The sequence below is a fragment of the Phaenicophaeus curvirostris genome, chromosome 5, assembly GCF_032191515.1.
Source record: "Phaenicophaeus curvirostris isolate KB17595 chromosome 5, BPBGC_Pcur_1.0, whole genome shotgun sequence".
Taxonomy (NCBI): Eukaryota; Metazoa; Chordata; class Aves; order Cuculiformes; family Cuculidae; genus Phaenicophaeus; species Phaenicophaeus curvirostris.
Genome location: NC_091396.1, coordinates 31117512 through 31138753, shown reverse-complemented (window position 1 = coordinate 31138753; position 21242 = coordinate 31117512). Strand labels below are relative to the sequence as shown.

At 44.3% G+C, this 21242-nt stretch overlaps 1 protein-coding gene across 4 annotated transcripts in view; it reads left to right on the top strand.

Annotated features, from left to right (window-relative positions):
- Positions 1–20347, top strand: part of RGS6 (regulator of G protein signaling 6) — a 282882-nt gene extending 262535 nt beyond the window's left edge. For 3 of the 4 annotated variants that reach the window (XM_069858274.1, XM_069858275.1, XM_069858277.1), the window contains 2 exons: positions 3354–3407; positions 19338–20347. In XM_069858274.1, the coding sequence (XP_069714375.1) occupies positions 3354–3407; positions 19338–19388 (105 nt within the window). In that variant the 3' untranslated portion in view covers positions 19389–20347. The remainder of the gene's footprint in view (positions 1–3353; positions 3408–19337) is intronic. The other variant, XM_069858276.1, reaches the window with a different exon arrangement.
- Positions 20348–21242: the final 895 nt, after the last annotated feature.

The window sequence follows — 21242 nt, the reverse complement described above, 5'->3', positions numbered from 1 at the left end:
TGTCAGCAAGGCAATGTCTAGGACCTTCATGCCATGAGGGACAGGCTGAATTTTCAGCACACAACTTTTGAAGCATTACTTTTATCCAGATCCCCTGTCTCCACTGCTCTGTATTGTCCAGGAAGGTTCCTACTTCAGATTCTGTCCTTGTCTCGGTCCCCTCAGGGCACATACAACCAGTTTGATTCAACGGCAGGACTTGGCTTGAATGTTGTAAAAATGCTGAGCAATTACCTTATAATTACTTTTAATAGTTACTGTCAGCTGGTTTTCATAAGCTCTTTCTACTTACATTGCTCTGTGCCAGCAGAATCTACACAAAGGAACTTAAAATTGGGATGGCTGGGTAGATAGTTAATCATAAAATTAAAAGGAAGAAGTGGAGGAGGTAGTCAAGAATTAGTGAATGGCTCCTAAGGGGTGAGAACTGTTTTTCTACAGCTACCTGGGTTAAGAAGTTTTCCTGTGCAGTGAGAGTGGGTTTTTTTATATTTTATCCAAATTCACATGGCCTTTGCTATTAGTTGGTAGAGTCTGTTGATGCATTTACTGGCAAAGATGCCCTATTTTTGCACCTACGAGTACTGCTTCACCTGGTATGTACGTGTGTTTATCTGCCTTTGCCCTTTTGCGCTCAGTGTCTGTGCAGATGCTGCTGAGGTCCTGCAGCAGGCATGGCTCCAGGGTCTGCAGCTTTGTCAGAGGCTTCCCCAGATCTGTTCACAGGACTGAGAAAGGTCTGACTTGACCTCTTTTCTTTGTATTTCTTTTTTTTTTTTATTCTGTCATTTTAAAATTTCCTTTCTCTGCTGTGCAAGACAGCCTCCACACCTCTGCACCACACTGGAGCGATGCTGGCAGGCAGTTATCTCCACAGCAGGCTGCCACCCAGAAGGTGCAGGCAAGCAAGCAGGAAGAGCTGGAGAGCCATACAGGCAGCACCCACACCCACTGCTATTATAACTACTCAGGCCAACTCATCACTCTGCAGCCAGCCTACCTCAGCTGCTTTTTATTTTACTAGAAAATGTCATGCTTTGACTCAGAGCTGGATGCTATGGGGATGAGCTTTCCACGCATCCAGCTGGTCCCAGCCTGCCATCCCCATGCCAAATGTGCAGGGTTGCTGCAGTCTGTGCTTGCAAGGCGCTTCTGTGGGACATCATTGATGCTCTCCGTGCCTGCTTCCCCAGGCATGTCTTCAGATATGGTAAGGAAACAGCCTTGTGTATGGCCCCCTGCACTAGACTAGCATTCGTCATCTTTGGAGGCCACTGTTCTGTCTTCCTCCTGGGAGAGAAGCTGTGTCACCTTGCGGACAGTGAAAACACATACGCTAAATTTTGATGGCAAGTGCAGTGGCACAACGTTGTACATTTTGAGCAGCTCACTCTCCTTTGCCCCCAGTGGACACCAAAGCTCCACTTTAAAATGCAGTTGGGCCAGACACAGATTTTGCATCCTGCAGCAATGCGATGCTGCAGACTCCCAAATGCTTTACTCCCCTAGGGAGCCTTGTGGAGCGCTCTGTCTTTTGTCTAGGTATTTCTTCTCCTGAGTGAAATTGTGTCCTGGGTGCTGGTGGGTCTTGCTGCCCCTGTGGGACACCAGCGCGGTGGCCGTGCGTTGCTGTCCTCAGTCCCTCTCATCATGACACGTTCAGCCAAGGCTCCTTCAAGGAGGAGGTCTGCAGAAGAGTGAGGCTGACATTTCCTTTCCCTTTCCTCTCTCACATGCAGAGAGAGGCAACTAATTCTTGTGTTAGTTGCATGTTAAATACTCCTTTGGGGAGCATTGGACTGGGTACATTGCTGTCTCCAGGATCACCGGAAGTGTTGGCTGTAACGATGTGCCTCTAGCTTTCACTTTTGTTACCATTTTGGGATATCACAGCTGGTGGTGTGACTTCCTCAAATGGGGAGGTTGCTTAACCCTTTCTTCTGGACAAAGATTGTCTTAAAAAGGCCTTATGTTATGGTCTTTTCTCTGGTGATGCAGCAGGGAGAATCAGGCCCATCTCTACCAGGGATGCTTCAGACTAACCTTTCAGATATCAGAATGCTGCGGTTTATGGCAGCTGTGATGAACATGCAGAAATATCAAAACGCTTTGTCTAGACTCGCCTACACACATTCTCATCCAATTTATCTGTTACATTTTTGACTTCTTTACATTTTCCCTATCTGGTTTTTGCCCTGGTGCGTTATCCCGGACATTGTTACTGCAGCTGAATCTATGGCACATGATATGCCAGGTAGGCACAACTGATGAGCACCTCCAGTGCAGTGCTTATTTCCAGTACACTGTCATGCTGTCATTACTGTGGCTTTCCCTTATCTGTAGCTCCTTATTCCCTTCACTGTCGTTTTACTTCCATTGCCTCCATTTTACTGGCTCACCACATTAAAATAAATTTCTCTCCTGGAAATCAGCAGTGGCCACAGTTTTCTGACTGCAGTGAACTCTCTTTCATGTTACTGAGTTTCTTCTTCAAAGCAATTTTTTTTTTCCTCTCACATATTCCAGCAAACATGCCAATAAATTATTTAGTTGTTCCTTGTTAATGACAGTTAGATTTCCCTTGTGCCAAATGAATGAAGCGCTGCAGCAAACAACCTTGTCTGGGGTACGTTAATAAAGCCATGATGCACACACTTGTCTTCTCACAGTGAAGTTGAATGTCTTCTTCCATATGAATAGTCCTATACTCCAGATACAATTATAGCAGTGCCCCAAATCTGCCTGTATCTTTCCATGGCCTCACACAGACTTAGATATGCTGTCTTACCTTTTGAAGTAGCCAAACTTATTGCAAATGTGCTTCTACCCTCTGAATAAATAGAGGAGCATAGGTTCCCTGGCAATGACTCCAGTGGTGGTTTTCTTCAAATGCTGTATTCACTCACATATTGCTTTTTAATATTGTAGAAGTTACTCTGGGTTTTTTTCATCTCTCTAAGTAGATGGGAACCTCCAATCAACTGTTGGGCAGACATTAACCAGAATCAGAGGTCTCAGCGCAAAAAGCCACAGAGGGAAAATTCAGTGAACGAAAAATCAATACCAATTGCTGTGAGACACAGCAATGCACAGACGCTGTTTCAACCATTCAAAACCTTGCAGGAGAAAAGGTGGCATTCTCCAAGACTAAACGTAGTGATGTCTCTCATTCTTTAAGGGGTTTCGGTTTCTTACGTTTGCTATTGCAAACATTGCTTTCTGCTTTTTACACTTTTTTCCAACTTTTTCCCGTTGCTGCTTCCTTATATTTTGCTGCTGTTTTGAAAAAAAAAACGCATTTAAGCTGAAGGGGTTTTTCTGTATTTTTTTCTTCCCACTTTTTCCCTGTTAAGCCAGAGAATGAGCAAGGTCGTAGAACTTCTCTAGAAAAGTTCACTCGCAGTGTGGTAAGTTCCTTTTCTTTTTCCTCCTCCCTTTCCTCAGAACTTCAGTTTTAGTTGGGGGGAATGTGGATGCTTGACTTCTTATTTCATCCTTTATTTTTGCAGCTAGCATCTTTTCAGCTTTTTTTTTTTAATACTCTGGCTCATCTGAATAGTAGCTCTAAAGAAGGGGGTAGCGGGAAGCAGAATTTCATAATGCTCATTCTAGCTTATCATCACTGCAAAAGCAAATCGATTTTTGACTAGAATTAAATGCAAGTTTGTCTTTTTGCTGTGTTCCGCTACAGTATTTGTTGTGGCTTTTCCTTGCGCAATGAAGTAGAAGAGCATGGTTCTCATAGTGCCATTGCAACAGTATCCGTACTGACTTCTGTGCATGGTTAATGATGCCGTATGTATATACATGTACATATCCCACCCACAGCACTTCCCTCATTGCCCCCGTCTGTCAGTGCTCACATAAATAGTGACGGGCGATACCCTTTGACTCATTCATGATATCGATACCAGAAAAGGAGCCCAATAGCGGGAAGAAAGATGACAATGCTAAATCTTTTAGATAAGGGGATGGTGGGATCTCAAGGGCAGCAAACAGATACCGTTTATCTCATCTTTTCCTTTGCTAGTCTCCAACCTCCAACCAGTCGTATGGTGGGGGAATTTGGTCTGGCTGCAGGGGTATACTGCAACACAGGGTGGTGTTGGGCACTGGCTGGGGCTGCTTCTTTCCAGTCCCTAGGGCAGGACCCCAGAGCTTTTGTGGATCTGCATATGCAGCAGATTTTCTAGAGAAGAGGAAGAGCAGGGAGAGGGAGCAGAACCAGAGACAGATTTCTCAGGTAGGGTGGAGGAGTAGGGATACTGGGCAGCGTAGAGTGGGACAGGCTGTGCACGTTGGTTGGCACAGAACAGACACAGGGCTACAGCTGAAGCTGCAGCAGCTGGGTCAGTGAGGAGTTATTCGTGTTGCTCAGTATCAAGTACACATTGACTTAGTATGTCATACGGTTTTGTCATACTGCTATGGTCTTCACGTGTTTCCCTTTACTAGTTGTAAGGTAATACTGGGACAGCATAGAGTCATTAAGTGGTTGATTCCTGTAGAAGCCACTGTAGAGAGCAATTATTTCATAAAAAGTTCATAGACCTTGTTATGGCTTTATAACAGCTTTAGAATGAAGGCATTGGGCTATGTGTATATACAGTGCATATGATTGCATTTGTGTGTACATATGTGTATATTTATGTACACTCTATATCCATACACGTGGCAGATGAATCTAATATTTGTACATACAGATAGAAAAGGAGAAACTATGTAGGTAAGTGTGAGCTGTTGTAGAGCAAATAAGCCTAGGGGGGTTCCTTCTGATGCTGCCACGCACAAGCAAACCCAAATGTAACACACAGAGCTTTGTAGTATATCCACTGGCAGACTTTCTGGGGAATGTATTTATATAGTTAATGCATATGCACACATTTAAAATATGTTGGTACAAAATATATCACTATGCCCATCTGCATATTTACTACTTTCTAAGAGTCTGCCAGAAAGAGGAATAGGCAAGATTTTTTTTTAAACAAACTAAGCAGAAATATTTACACAGAGTGGTGGTAAATTCTGCTCCTAGATTTGCCAAATACATGGAAGAGTAACTCTCACTGCACTAGACTGGGTGAGTTTGTAGTAGCACAGCCAAGGACAGATTTTTTCTCTTGCATTTGATTTCAAGGCTAATTTGACAATCTCAGTTTGGGATGGTAGAATTATAAGTACTTGTAAAGAAATTCCCAAAATGCACTGCAGTTCCCCAGCTGCATAGAAATGGAGCAGTACAGAGACCCTTGTTCCCAGAGCTCCACTGTGCTTTAGTGATCGCTGTGTACAGGATCACATACTCACATACTGAATTTAAGCATATGCTTAAGGTTTGGCTGTAACAGAGCCTGAATGCTCGATTTTCTTCAGGAGGGGGCCCTAGGCCTTTTTGCAAAGAGAAAAATATGAGGCCAGTTTTCCAACAGAAAGAGACAACTCTCTGCAGACAACTCTGCAGTGACCAACTCTCTGCAGGACAGTTCTCTACAGGGCACCTCTACACAGGTGACTCTACATGGGGAGAACTCCATGCAGGAGCTCTGAATGCCTGGCAAGAACCCCCACCAATGTTCAAAGGCTTTGCAGAGCCTGACATGCAGCAGAGGGAGAGGATCAGCAGCATCTGCTGGACCACTTGCTGCCAGGCACTCAGGGCTTCCCACTTAGAATTGTCCCTGCAAAGAGTAAGCCTGGTAGAGGTGTCCTACAGAGAGTTGCTGTGGGCAATTGTCCAGGACATATTTCCAGTGATGGCTGTAAGAAGAACGTCCAAAACAACCAGGTCTAGAAGTTTGTTTGCCTTAAGGAGCCCTTGCTAAATGAAGTAGTGGCTCCCAAACCATCCATCCTATAAACTGCCTGTGGGCCTTGGCCACCTCCAAACTGTGCTTCTCTGTTTGGCTCTAGAAGAGTGCAGTTGCAGTAGACCCCTGGGGAAATTTTCAAATTTGGCCATAGCATGTGACCCAGCATTTTGGGAAATGACTGAATTGGGGTGTTTGTAGGCATGGCCTAGCAGCGTGTGCTCTGGGCCATGTGCCTCACAGAGCTGGGCACTTCAGCAGACGGGCTACCTGTGAGGGCAGCCTGGGAGGTGCTGGGGAGCCAGCCATGCTCCACAGCCTTCGCACTCATCAGGAAACCCTGCCACAGTTATGGGAAGTGGAAACATGATGCAAAACTGGAGGCAGAACTCCAGAACTTTGGATTTAGATGAAAATGTAATTTTAAATTCAACTGCATTTGAATTTCAAAATTTAAATATGGATTTCAAGAACACAATTTGACTGAAGGCTTATGTCATTTAGCAAAAACATCAGGAAAATTACTGGTTGAGGAACAGCTGAAGCCAGTTACAATGAGGAATAAAGTGGATTTGTTTTGTTTGTTCTTCCTGCACCACCCTGATTATAAGAATATTTAAAATGTGTTTTAAAATACAGAACAAATCCCCTTCCTGCATCAATCTGTTATTGTTTCCTGTAACATTTCATCACTTCAGGCCTATTAAGGACCTTCCCCAAATATTTTTTTACTTCATTTTTTCTTCAGATAAGGCAGTGTTGTTTAAAATCTACTATAACTTTTTAGCTAACATAAGCAACACGTAGAAAACATGTATCTAATGATGTTATGGTTTCCTTTTGCACCACTGTGCTCAAATTTGGGGAACTTGGTTCTCCTAATGGTATAGATGACATAGAGCCAGAGCAGGAATTTGAAAGTGAGGGTTCATGACCCATTCATTGTCCATGATGCTATACTTAAAGCCAGAGAAGGCCTATCTGTAGCCAGAACGCCAAACATACCCAACTCATTAGACAGTGAGTCTTCACTTGAGTGAAAAAAATCAGACTTGCTAGCTTTGCCTGTTCTAGTGGCTTGGATTTCACCATGCCATATTTGAGAAAGACAGGAAAAAATACTACACTTCAGAAAAAGAAACAATAAAGTTTTGTCAACAAACTGCAAACAATATTGCAGGCTTTTTGTCTCTTACTTGGGTTAAACTCCTGCCCAGAGAAATCTTTCAATGCTTCCAAGTTGCTCTTCTGCACTGGGAGGAAAGCCGTACAGCTTGAGTTTGAGAGTGCAGACTTGAAGCAAATGAAAGTCATTTTACCCATGTGGCTCCTGCTCGGCTTCTGCTCATCTCAGAGTCACAATCCAGGAGGCAGAGATTAACCCCAGACCATCTGACATCCTTCAGAAAGACACTGTGGAGCCCTGCTAGCAAGCCAGAGACTTGATGCCTTTAAGGGGATCAATGGAAATTAAGAAAGAATGGGTATACAGGTTTGGGTTTTTTTCATGACACTCTTCAATTCTTACAAGATTCGCTGGTTCATTTTCCTTGGCTCAGTACTTTTAGCCAGAAGGCACCTCATGACTAATGATGACGTGGAGTTTTTACACCAGATGTTTCTAGAAGCCAGGCACTATCTAATCCACATTAAGCAGGACACTGACAGCAGGATTTTGCCAGCAGAATTTCACTGTGGTGATGGTTTGCCTTTTACTTTAATGTCCTTTCAAAGTATCAGCTGACACCTTTGTGCAATGGCCAAGAAGGGGTTTGTGCCCACCACTGATCAGGTGCGTCTGTAGTACAGTTTGCAGTGCTTGTGTCTGCGTTCCTCTTGGAGTAAGGTGATGATCTGACCCAGCACTCAACATGGCACACATCCTCAACCTCCTCAACTTACATGCCTGAAGTCTGCAGCTGTGGCACCAGTGTGTGTTTCATGGCAGCCCACCACAGCCTGAGCAGCAGCTGTGCGGTCCCAGGACCAAATGTCACAGTCCTCAGTCAACTGATGGACACCGAAGGGCCACACCTACATGATGGAGCAGATCCCTACAGGGCATGTGTTGCCCAGCACTGCTGGAGAAGAGTGGCAGCAGATTTCTTTTCTCCCCCATTTTTTTTGAAGAGTCTTCAAAAATATGTGATAGGATAAACAAAATGGTCTGACCCCTTCAGCCCTCTACTGGGCTCTTGTGCCATGAAGCCGCAGGAATAAAGCTTGACTAGCTCTTCTGTGCTCTCCACAGGGGCCCTGGGGAGGGGTCCATCACAGGGAGTTGCAGATCTGACAGTCTGTTTCATTGGAGCACTTACTAATCCACCTCATTTAAAACATGATGGCACTAAGCATGGTGGCAGGTTTATCTTATTAAAATTTTCCTTTTGAAAACAGCAACGATTGACATAGTGAAAGCAGAGTTAGCCTGTCTTTTCTCCCAAGTGAAGATAAATGGCATCATAAAAAGCAGACATCATGTATCATATATGTTATAAATAATACCTGGGATTGAGATAATAACTTAATTTAGAGACACACATACACACAAATCCATATATCTACATCTCTCTCTTCTGTCATATTTGATCATCTTACTAATTAAAAGGAGTCTGCTCTACTATTTTTAGCCATGCAGTCTCAGCCTAGCTATTTAAACCACTGTAGTTTCCCATCTGCTTTGGAAACGATTTAATAATCAGGTAGACAGATGCTTAGTTCTCATAAACTGAGATGATCCTTCAGGGCCAAGAGTAGAAGGAAAATATATTTTAATGCGTGCATTTAGGGAAAACACTGCTGCTTTTGTCTTGTGAAGGAAGTCACCAAGTCTCTGCCTAACTTGTGCTGGTAGCCATTTACCTTTTATAAAGGAGGAAACAGGAGGGAGTTCCTTTGTTATTTCATACAGCATCTTGAGTAGTCTCTCTAAAAGCAGCAATGGTTACTCCCACAATAACAAGGACTAAACCTATGGATACTAGCAGGTAACTTAGATAAGCCTGGGCCACGCTACTCAGACTTGAATTCAAACATTCCCAAAATCATTATATTCCAAGGAATTAATTGTCCATGTAAAAAAACTGGTGTTGATAGTTTCTTACTCAATGTCAAGGTGGTGACCCAATGCAGAGATGATCTCTGTGTTTTATTCCTAGCTGACATTTCTTTAAGAACAAAGGTGCACATGTGCATACAGCTTTGAGAGGACTGGAGTTTTCAATCTTTGTGTTTTAAAGGGCAAGAGAATGGCCAGACCAAGGATGTCTTGTTCATTATGATTTTTTACAACTTCTGTATAAACTCACTGATGTGGCACAATGTTAGTCATTACATTCCTGGAATGTGAAAGCTCTATACCTGAAGAGGGTAAAGAAGCTCTTGTGCATCTCTTCCACTGCCTGAGCATGGAGAGAAGAGTTGCACTAAAACTCATTCCAAGCAATGGCAGGACCTGGCAGCTCCAGGCAAAATCAACAGGCTAAGCCAGAGAGTGCTGCACAGGACAGGGTGGGGCAAATATAAAAATGCCAGTTTTGGCTGAGTATTGGGGTCTGTTGAAAAATCCCTTTCCCTATGTTTTCTTTTTGTATCTCCTCCTGAAGCAGCAGTAGTCCAGTGCAGTGTGTGCAGAGGTGTGACGTGCACGGGCCTGCTGAAGCTGCTTGTGTGCACGCTTGCACATGGTAAGCTACAGGCTGTATTTTGTCTTTCATAGTTACAGTCCATAGAGTGTAATACTTAATGGGAAATGGAGCCCTCCTGTTAAGTCCTAGAGGAAATACGATTGTGTAGTGAGACTTCAAAGAGTCAAGAGGTTTGTTTTAATGTAAAATAGAAGACACCAGGTAGAGAGATGTGGCGTGGAATGTATCAAAGGGTCAGTTATGAAGAAGTAGGGAGTTTTTCTAGGTGGTAAATTCAGCTCAGTGCAGAAAGAGAATGAGGTAAAGGAGGAGGTGGTCTGTGTTCAAGCTACACGGGAAGTAGAATGTCGATAAGGAATATAAGAATAAAAGTTTTCTAATGAGCTTGCTTTATAGAATCTTGGACGTTATGGATAGAACATACTGGGCGGCAAGTTAATGAAGACTGATTGTCTCAGTTTCCAGGCATAGGTGAATAACTGAATCGACAGACTCGCCTGGCTTTGTTAACAACTTGAGACAGAGCTGCAGTAGGCAGAAAGCAGAAGCTGGTAACCAGGAGCTACTGTAATCCTTGCATTAGCAGCAATAGGATGGTTTTGTGTTTTCATCCAGAAGCACAGGGGACAAAGTCATGCATTATATCCTTAATGAGTGTTGAGCCGGTATCCCACCTTGGTTTCTCATGCAGGGATGACTTTCCCAGGAACCAGAAAATGACTGGAAATCCGGTATTTGATACAATTGTCAAGCTCAGTGGCTAGGATGCTTTCTGTCTGGAGTCTAAAATGCCCTCCTCCTCCTTGCAGTGGTGCAAACTGGCATTGTCAGTGTAGCACTTCCTCTGCTTTAGTTTTCTGGTGGTGTTTGGCTATTTCATATTTGAATTAACCTTGTCTCAGAATGTAAGTGCGTCCCAATTCAGTACCCAGTAAAACTTTAAGTCCCACATCTAGTTTCAGTTCTATATCTATATATTCGTTTTCATTATACAGCTATGAAAGCCTTGGTGTCTACCCTGCCTGCCTGTCTGCCCCTTCCTAGATGCTGTCAGCAGTCTTGTCTCCCAGCTCTGTATTGTTACCCTTGTTCTTCCCTGCTGCTGGTTTCCCATCTTCCTGATCCTCAGCTACATCCCTTGGCCACTGCTACTGCCTTGTGCTGGTTTTTATGTCTTCTCAGTTTGCTTGCTGTTGGATCAGAATCTGAGTGGTAATCTAACTGTCCTGGTCCTGTTCTTAAATCACAGGTATGGTGTCATGCTCACAAAATGTGTTGATGGGATCTTATCTTTCTCAGGTGAACTGTGTGGTACTTTGCACAGCTGAGTGTCATGCTGATGCATTGCAAATACTAACCATGAACATAATGAAGAAGGCATAAGGCTAGAAGAAGAATTGCTGCCTGTTATCATTAGGGTTCTCTTTTTAACGAGTCCCTTTATAAGCTTGTTGAACTATCATATACTTACCGGTTTGCTCACTTTTTCACTTTCCTAGCTCCACCAGCTTGCATAAATAGATAACAACATTTGAGGGCATGGAAAATATTCACGACCAGCAATATAATAAGGACAAAGGTTTAAGTCATTATGACCTTCAATATAATAAAGGCAAAGGCTTAAGAATAATGGGTAGGGAAAAGCAGTAGAAAAACTGTGAAGTATAAAAATGTGATACACTGAGATACTGGTGAAGTGGGTATTGGAACAAGCAGCTAGAAGGAAAGGATATAAGAATGTATGCCGAAGTTTCTTAGATTTGGCACGAAGAAAAGACATCTGGGGAAAGGGTTGTTTTTATCTTTGGAAGAGACTTTACTTAGAAACAGTGTGCTTGCTCCACTTTTCCAGTTATTACCAGATACTGACTTTTACTGGGAAATGGTACTTGCATTATGTAGGTGATGGAAAGCATCAGAATGTACCTGAAGTGTGAGGGAATCCAGTCAGCATTTGCAACCTGTCTTCTGATTGTTCTTCAAAACTAGTCAGTGTCAGTACCTAGTACTGCAGAGGGCTGGGAGCATGGCCTGTACAGTGCATATACTGACTGTTTGGTGCATGCTTTAACACAACACATCTGTTCCTGGTGTCAATATAGTGCTTTACCTGGAAAATGACTGAGCTGTGTAGGCTTATGCTGCAGTTTGGTAAGTGATGGGTTGCATGTGTTGCATGTGAGCTGCATAGTCTGTTCTGTATACAGGGTCTCCTTTAAAGAATAAGTATTCCTCGTTTCTCATGGATAAGTTATTCTTCACTTCCCTTCCTACCAACACCACTGTGTAGTGCTGCTGGTGTAGAATGGCAGCTGCCTTTCACCCCAGAAATCACTACTTTCCAGTGGTAGGGGAGTGATCCCTCTGTGCACAGTTTGTGAAGTGCTCTGGGATCCTTTTGGACAAAGGGCACTCTATGGAGCCCAACATATACTTACTATTCCTACATATATCTGGAAGATAAAAGTCAGTATTTTCCCACTACAGACAGGTCTAGCTGCTAGCTACAGATTCAGAACCAGAACCATAGCAAGGTGTTTCAGGGGGAGGATGGGGTTAGACCCTGCTGTGATTTCAGCCAAGCTTATTCTGATACACCAGAGGGGTAGAGTTTCTGTTTTCCTCTGACTATGCAAGGTATTTGCATATCTGGTTCTAAGTCCCACTGAAGGCAGTTAAAGAAACTGAGTCCATTCTCTTCCAACCTGGTGATTCTATGATTCATTGCACACAAAGGAAAGAATAGATTCACACCCTGCTCAAGAGGTAGAACTGCAACATGCACTATGGGCATTTTCTGAGGTTGCATGAAGAAAACACTCTACTACACCATTGTATACTGGCTGCAGTGATTCATCTGCACCTCCATCTTCCAAATTTTCCCCTGAGGGAGGAACAGGCCCCAGATCCCTAGCCTGAGGCCACTCAGCTAGCAGGGCTCTGCTGAAGTGCCCTCCTTCAGTGTGGTAAGTTTAAGCCATCCATTTCAGCTAATGCTAAAATTGACTTGAACACGTTCTTAGTTACAAGGAGCCCAGACTGCTCCACTGCAGAAGAGGATCTTCCTCCCAGTGCTGGCGGGATAGCAGAGGAGAGGTCCAACTGCTATTCTAGGAGTGGATCAGTTCAGGGCTTGCGTCAGCTCCTAGTTTGTGCCGTACGCAGTAGTACACTGGTATTTCTTAAAGCAAAGTGCAGTGCCTTACTTGGGAATCATAGGAAATCCTCACAAAATAAAATGTATATGGACGACACTGATTTTAATTGGACTGCAGCTCTGATCTGTTCCCATAGTGATATAAGCTGGGAGAGAAGAAAGGCAATATCGAATTCAGGAACCTGACCCATGGTTGCTCAGCTTCACTGTGATCAGCCATAATGGCAAGGAGCTCAGGTAACTTGTCAGTCAAGCCTATCAAGAGGAGGGGGAACCACTCTGCAGGAGTTTGGAGCTAACACTTAAGACCATAAGACCAGCAGCAGCCATTCCCCTACTTAACCCTCTACAGCCACTTCACATCTCCTGTTTTCAGTCTGTGTCAGCATGTAATTGGTGGTATTGTCCACCAATGCGATGGACTAGCACTTGTGTGCTTGTTTTGTTATACATGTTCATAGTTTACATGTCTGTTTTTATTTTAGTTGAGCTAAGTTATTTTCCTTTATTATGTTTTTAACTCTGTTTCATATTTAACTTGATTAATTTATGTTTCTTTATATTATGTTTGCAATGTACCTTTTAATGAAAAAATCTAATAAAAAATATTTTTAAAATGAAAAAAAAATTTCCCCAAGATCTGCAGTGTAATATAACATTTAAAACAGTGATGGCAGGGCTAGGGTCATGGCAATCTCTTTCTTCAGAAGTAAAGTTTGGTGGCAGGACGTTGTCTGCCCACTGCCAAAGTTCTTGTATGTTAGCCAAAAGGAAGGAAATCCGTACAGTGCTTGTCACCATGTGAAAAACCTCAGATTCAAGCTGATGGAAGTAGGGTTTGCTCATCTCAGTGGAGTTGCAGACCAGCCCCAGTCCTCTGCTGGGTGGTCTTAAAGAGTGATGGGGTAATGCCACTCCACAGGAGATGGCTTCTCCTTCAGGAAGGCAATGCTTCTAGCTGGAGCAGATTGGGCAGCAGGCTGGGAGAAGGACAGCCCTGAGCACAGAAGAGGTGTAGAAAGCAAGAAGTGAAATCAGCTATAGCAGACAAAGTCCTAAGCTGGTGGGTAGAAAGTGTGGAAGGGAACAGACAGCATGAAAGCACTTGGATATGTATTGACATGAGAAAAAGTGGAGCCTATGCCATACCAGAAACTTCCTACATGCTTCCTCTCCCCTGTCACTGTAGCCAAAAAGCTCCCTAAGGGATAAATCCTTCCTGGGTGTTCAGGTAAGTTTCTGACGGCATGCATGGCTCATGCATGCTGGTGGTGGTGAATGTCTGCATGCTGAATACACAAACTGCACTCTGTGCTGGGCAGAGCACACTAACATTGTGTGAAACCACAAGTACTGGACAAAACTAAACTTTTTACTTAAAAAAGATCCATTCACAGCCTTTGCCTTCTCTCCCAGCTATGCAAAGTGCTAGTTTTGGTAGATAAAAGCAAAGAGTGAGATGGAAACTCCAGTGGCTCATACAGGACATTTGAAAGGAGTGTCGTCTCCTTTTTGTGTCAAATCCCAGATGTACTTCTTTTCCTTATTGCTTGGCATCTTGCCTACATTAGATTGCTGTATTGTGCATCATTAAAATAATTGCTAATTGCATTTTACACTTTAGTTTAGTAGCTGCTCAGCAATGGCTCAGCTATCAAAGATGCTAAGCATCTCCCGTGACCTAAGGGTTTGTCTTCACTTCACTGGGTCTCAGTGAGAACCCTGATGGTCTGCAAGTGCCAAGGCCTGGTATTCTGCTCAACATGTAGCCAGGCAGTAGGATGGGCCACATACTTGGAAGTCAGATTCTGGGGGGCAGTTTCACAAGGTTTATTTAGAAATCCCAGATATTGTCTTTCAATTACTCCAAATTCAGATTTTATACTACCTCTAAAAACTGAGGCCGCTCTCATGTCAGTGTTCAGGGGTAAAAAAAACAAAACAATCTGTCCTTGAGCTGCATAATGAGACTTGCATGTTAGCTTTACCAAGATGTGGTTGAAGCTACAGGTGATCCTTGCTTGAAAGCTGTGTTATAGCTCAGCTGCTTGTAGGGAATGAGAGAAAAGAAAGCTTTCCTGCATCCAACAAGACATACACCATATGTGCTACAACTTACGCCCTACAGTATGTGCTGTGCTGTTTGAGCAACAGCAGTCTGGGTTTGTAATTGTTATAACTGTAATTAGTAGTGACGAATATTTTGCAACTGGAGGACTGGGGATTTCTGTATAAGCTTTAGACCCCATGTAAAATGTTTACTCCTTACATCCATCCTAATCTTGCCTTCTGTTATTCATCGTATGCATAGAATTGGGTAAAAGAGGCACTGTGGTGTGCCGAGCTTGAAATCAAATGCTTTCCAGAGCCCCCACCAGCACAGCTCACATGAAATTTCTCCTGGAAATAAGGTAGTTGTTGACATTTTCTTTCAGTGGGGAAAGGAGAAAGAAAAGCGGCACTGGTGAGACCGCTCCTCGAATACTGTGTTCAGTTCTGGGCCCCTCACCACAAGAAGGATGTTGAGGCTCTGGAGAGAGTCCAGAGAAGAGCAACAAAGCTGGTGAAAGGGCTGGAGAACAGGCCTTATGAGGAGCGGCTGAGAGAGCTGGGGTTGTTTAGCCTGGAGAAGAGGAGGCTGAGGGGTGACCTCATTGCTCTCTACAACTACCTGAAAGGACGTTGTAGAGAGGAGGGTGCTGGCCTCTTCTCCCAAGTGACAGGGGACAGGACAAGAGGGAATGGCCTCAAGCTCCGACAGGGGAGGTTTAGGCTAGACGTTAGGAAAAAATTCTTTACAGAAAGGGTCATTGGACACTGGAACAGGCTGCCCAGGGAGGTGGTTGAGTCGCCTTCCCTGGAGGTGTTTAAGGCACGGGTGGACGAGGTGCTGAGGGATATGGTTTAGTGTTTGGTAGGAACGGTTGGACTCGGTGATCCGGTGGGTCTCTTCCAGCCTGGTTGTTCTGTGATTCTGTGAAATGTGGGAGCAGCCACATGCTAAACAAAAACTTGTGGAAGAAAAAAAATCTTTGGTCTCAATTGAATCTTTTTAAAGAAACTAGGTGTTCTTTGTGCCAAATTTTCATGTCTCCATTAGAGATCTCCCTGAGGGAATCCCATCTGAGTGTCGGATGAGACCCAAAATGACATCTTGGGCCTGGACTTTTTTGGTGTGTATTGCACCCAACTACGAACTGATTTAGGTACCTCTGGCTTTTCAGAGCTGCCCTTCACCTGAATAACATGGGCCCTTACTCCACACAAGCCTCAGGGGAGGATTGCAGGATCACAAAAAATACAGACGTGCATCTCACCTCTGCTGACTCAAGGCAGATATGGGCCACCCTTGCATGGTCACCTGGACACAGGAAAGCGATGGCGCTAAGGGACACTAATGCTCTCTTAGATTGTTTGGCCGTGGATGCCCTCCCAGTAGGCAGGAGTGGGTGAATTTGGCTGGACACACTGGGGGCTCTGGAGAGAATTTGGCTGGCTGAGAAGGATCTGTCGTGCCTGCTATGGCTTATGTCACTTGGCTAGCACAAGCTTCTTGTGTCTCTTGCTGGACTTTGTGTCTAAGAAGCCCTGGAGAACTAAACCAGAACTGGAGTTGCCATGGACCAGCCCCTCTGCTGGTGTAAACAGCAGCAGTTCTGTGAAAACAACTGAGCCATGTTGACCTACCTGAGCAAGTGGATTGCATCCAGCATTTCTACCTGTGACAAAACAGTTTACTCCCTTGTGCATTTTAGCAACGGGAAACAGATACTGGTTTTCTTAATGAAATGCAGTTTCCCCCTGATCCTCTTTATTTCTGTTTTAAAGAGGATGTCTAAGATGAGAGAATCCCAGACTGTTTCCCTGCATCCCACCCACCTCCAGCCAGCAGATGTTCATATTGCTCAGACCCATGCTATGAGACTGACACTTGTCTCTGCATTGAGTTGAAACAAAATCTCCTACATCAGTATCCTGTAGTTGGGGGCTGCTTCAGTACCAAAGCTGAACGTTACACTTTTTTACACCCAAGAGCTCCTTCTTGTAGCCAAAATTTTTGCAGCATTAATCCCTGCATGTGTTTCCAGGGATCCTTTCACCATGTGTCTTACCACGGAGGTGGGTATGACAGCAGAGCAAACAACATTGTTGCTTGCTTCTCACTGTCTTAAAACAGATCTTCTCACACCCATCTGCATGTCCCCAGGTGTGAGGCTGTTTGGCACCTCACACTTTCCTGATGCAGTTATCCTCCCAGACGGTTGAGCTCTGTGCTGGGAACTCATCCCAGCAGGGATACAGAGTGGGAAGTTTGCTGCAGAGCCAGCAAGCAGATCTGGGTTCCTGGGCTAACACCTTTCCCACAGTGCAGGAGAGCTGCATATGGAGCCCACCGCCTTTGCCTGTGACGGGAAGCAGTTGCCACTGAAAAGCCGCTGAGCAAGGTTTTGCTACATGCAAATTGCCACCAAGGTCTCCATTTCTAACCTGCTGCTTTCTCCAGACAGCCTTTCTGTCAGCTGCCTCCCCACCTGTGCCTAAGCTAGCACTGGCATTTCTCCCTTCCCTCTTTGAATGTGTTCATGTGAAAATCTGGGGCTGTATGTGGCACAGCATTTGTTCCTCACTCGTGGACCCTGATGTGGGAAGCTGGCATAACCCCAAGCTGCCTGTCTGTGAGAAGATAACAAGAGGAACTGCCTGTTGCAGATTAGTTGGAGTCTGACTGCATAGTCATTATACAAACCCAAGGCTTACTTGTTTTTTCCTAAGTATCCAAATATAGGTGGAAACTAACAGGTTCTTTTTCTAAAACCAGTCATGTTATTCTTCCAGAAATTAACATCCATATCTTTACCTTCTTCTTCCTATAAATAGAATTCAGGAACTGATAATTCCTTAGCACTATTTCTCTAGTATTCCTTAATGACAGCAAAATCACAGCCGTAGTTACAATCCCCTAGGCACTGCCACATTGCCCTGCAGAAGACTTGGCCACCTCCTGGGGTGGCACAAGGCTGAGCTTCTTAGAAGTTCATTTAAAAACAATAATATTCAAGAATTTGATTTATAGTGAAAGGAAGCACCTTTTCCTAGAGGAAAACAGCAACGCTGCTGGTATGTCTGCTGAGCTCAGGGGTGGGGGAGCTGGTCCTTCCTGAGCCACTCCCTGGGTGTCAGTGCCTTGTAGAGAAGGAGGATTCACAGAACCATGACTGTGGCTCCCTCTTCCCAGGCAGGACCATCCAAATTACACCAGTGTCTCCAGCAGCCAAGTGCCAATGTACAGAAAACAGCTAGATTAGGCTGTGTGTGCTTGTGCAGCTGAGCAAATTGTTTGGTAGAAGGCACTCATCTGAGCAACAAAATAAGGCTTCTGTTGCTAACTTTTACATCCTTCTGCTACAGTCCTAAATGGGAAAAGATTAGAAATCAAAGGAGGAGGAGGGGTAGGGGGATGTCTTTTTCTTAGAGTGTTAACTTGTTAAACAAGGTTTATTTCAGATTACCTGCTAAGTTTTACATTCAAATTTTCCTACATTTTGCACATAGTCATTTTCACTGTATAATCTGTTTCTCTTGCTCTTTGTGTGGATCCTTCTTTCAAACAGCAATCAGTATGACTTTCTATTGCAAAGGAAATCTTGACTAAATATAGTAACATAGAGGAGGTCGTTTAAGATCTGCTAGGAATTCCACAGCATTCTGGTATTCCCTGGATGTTTATTTCAGCCAAGACTTTTTTCTTTGAAGAAAAACATCATTTTTCAAGAAGAAAGCTAACCAAACAAACACAGCAACTGGTGCAATACCTGAAACAATTTTTCACTGCTGGATCAGTAATTGAAAAGCCATCAGTATCCCCTGTAGGGATATACCCTTCCTACTGTGTGCTCATGGAAGAGATCACCTCTAGGTTCTCCCTTGCTCTGAATGAAAGCACTTAGGCTGCATGGCCTAAGTGAAGGGATTCAGACATGCAGGTGACCTTCTCTCTGGTCCTTACTCCTGCCAGTCAGTGGGAAAACTGATGTGGAGGCCAGCAGCAAGTAAGCAAGGATGCCACAGCCACATAGCTGTGTGGTGTCTTGGAGGAGAATATGGGGAAGGCAGGAAGAGCAGGCAGGAGAGGACAAGCAACAATCTAGGAGACGAGGCTAAGGAGCAGTCAAAGTGGAGTGGCAGCAGGGCAGGGACAGGCTAAGCTATTTCTAAAATCACTTTTTTCCTAGATTTTTTTCCAATGGGTGATGTGCAGGTGATATTGATTCACAGGCTGTAGGATGGGCATCCCAGCTTCCACTGAAACCTCAGTTTTGCAGCCTTTTCCTACCTGGGGCAGCGCTCTGCATGGGAGCCATGGCCTGTCACTGGAAGGGTGATTCTGGGCAAGACAAGTACAAGTGAGCATAGGACAGGATTTGCTTTGACCAGCTCCGAAGTAACAGAGAAAGGGAACATCGTGAGATAGTGTCCCAGGGCACAGCTGACCGCCTTGAGTGGTAGTCACCTGGACATCACTAGCCACAACACCTCCTTGCCAAACCATTCACCTGGGGAAAAACTGCAGGCACCCGCCCACCTCCCTGTCAGCAGGGCTGAGGCGAGCAGTCATGCACCCTACTCTTGGGGAAGGCCCCTGTCCCTCACCAGCAGCCAAACTGTCCCACAGTGTCACTCATGCTTTTGGATCTCTTCTCTCTGTCTGTCTGTCCCTCCCTTCAGGGAAAGTCTCTGGCGAGCAAGCGCCTCACGGGCCTGATGCAGTCCTCCTGACGGCTTCAGCCCACTGCCCCGCCGAGGAGACACCTGGGACCACTGCTGGGTACGGGGCATTCTGTGGAGAGTGGGTCCTCACTGGGGAGAGAGCCTGAGCCAGTGCAGGTGGAGAGCCGCACGCCGGGGGAGCACCTCTTCACAGTTTACATCGACACTTTCCTACCTGTACGGATTTGTAAGGATGCCGTGCGGCTACTTTGTTTCCATGTGGGGTTTGGAGGAGTGCTCTTCACCTTACCCAGAAGGTCAACAAGGCAAGGGATTTCTGTCTTAATATTCAAGGAAATGGACCTAACCACAACTTGGAGAAAGAAGAGCAGAGATCAGTATTTTTCCTTCATCTCTTCTCTCCCTTATACAAACACAGCTGTAACAGATGCCACCGCAATTCCACTTGCTCTCTATCTTGTGGCTGTCTGGATCCAATAAAATATCTGCTGGAAGTTGCTTCTCCTTTTCACAAAATCTCAAATGCATTTTTCCTGCAGATTCATTGACTTTAGCTTTGGGTTTTTTGGTTTTTCTTTTTCCCTGTGTGTCTCCTTTAAAGCAATGGAGAAAAAAAAAGACAGTGTGGAAGTTCATCACTCGCTGTCCTTCCATAGCATGTAGCATGTCCAGAGATGATGGCCAGATCCTCAGCTGAAGTCAGGAGAATGAGAGTGATTTTCGTCACCTGAGGGTCTGCCCCACCAAGTCAGACTCTGATCTTGGTGCAGAACCTCTGATGTTGGTGGAATCACTCTGCATGTGCATCTAGTGAAAATGTGATCAGACTCTGCCTGATGCTCAAAAAGTCTTGTTTTAGATGTGTAGTGCACAGACAAACATACACATGCAGTATTTAAGAGTGAGTTGTTTTATATTGTATTTGATTTTCTATTTATTTAAGGTTTTGCATACTTAATGATGGATGTTCAAGCTTTACTCCAAGTAGATAGAATTGAACCACGTAAAGGAGATCAAAAACCTGCTCACACATATACAGGGAAAGGCAACTCTGATGAGAGCAGGTGTCAGAATTCAGCCTACAGTGAGGAGAGAATTGATGGAGATGGGACCAGTGGAAGCAGAGTATGAATGCACAGGGCACTGGGTGCCAGGTAACCCCTCCATCACATCCAGCTGTGATGAAAAGCTCAGATAACTAACTCCACTGAGAAGCACCATTGTAAGAGTGAAATTGTACCACTTGCAGAAATGAGCTTCCATTAAAAGTCAATCAACATACATTCCACAAATACAAATGCAAGAGGTGACACAGTAGCTTGTTTCAAACCGTTGGGAGTATAGAGGTTAGGATGAGAACAGAACTGAAGTGGCTTTAATTAAAAAACCCACTTATAGTAGCTGTGGATAGGAAAATGGACTGCATTCACACACAGTATATAGTCTATACAGCAGATTTTCAAGACTCAGTTGACTTAGTGCCACAAAGCCTCCTGTATTTTGCAAGCATTCAAATCAAGCATTTGTGAAAATAGACATCTATTGATCTTCTTCACTCATAATAAGGTAAATCAGCTTTTTGTGCAGGTGTTAGAAATTGCTATATGGCTACAAGTCTGCATTCCTACATAGGGAAAATCATGTAGCTAAGTAGACATCTGGCTATCAACAATCCTCACTTCTGAGGCAAGTATTGTTCTACTATCTAAGGCCTATATATGCACAAAATCAGGCCACCATAGTTTCTGTCAGAAAGAGGAGCTTTCCTCTCTACCTAGTACATTTCTTATCTTAATACTTCTTTTTTTCCCCCAGAAAACTGCTATTGTATATTTTACCTAAGGTCCATAGGAACCTCTACACCTGCATGCATGTACAGTAAAATACTGAGGATAGTATTTG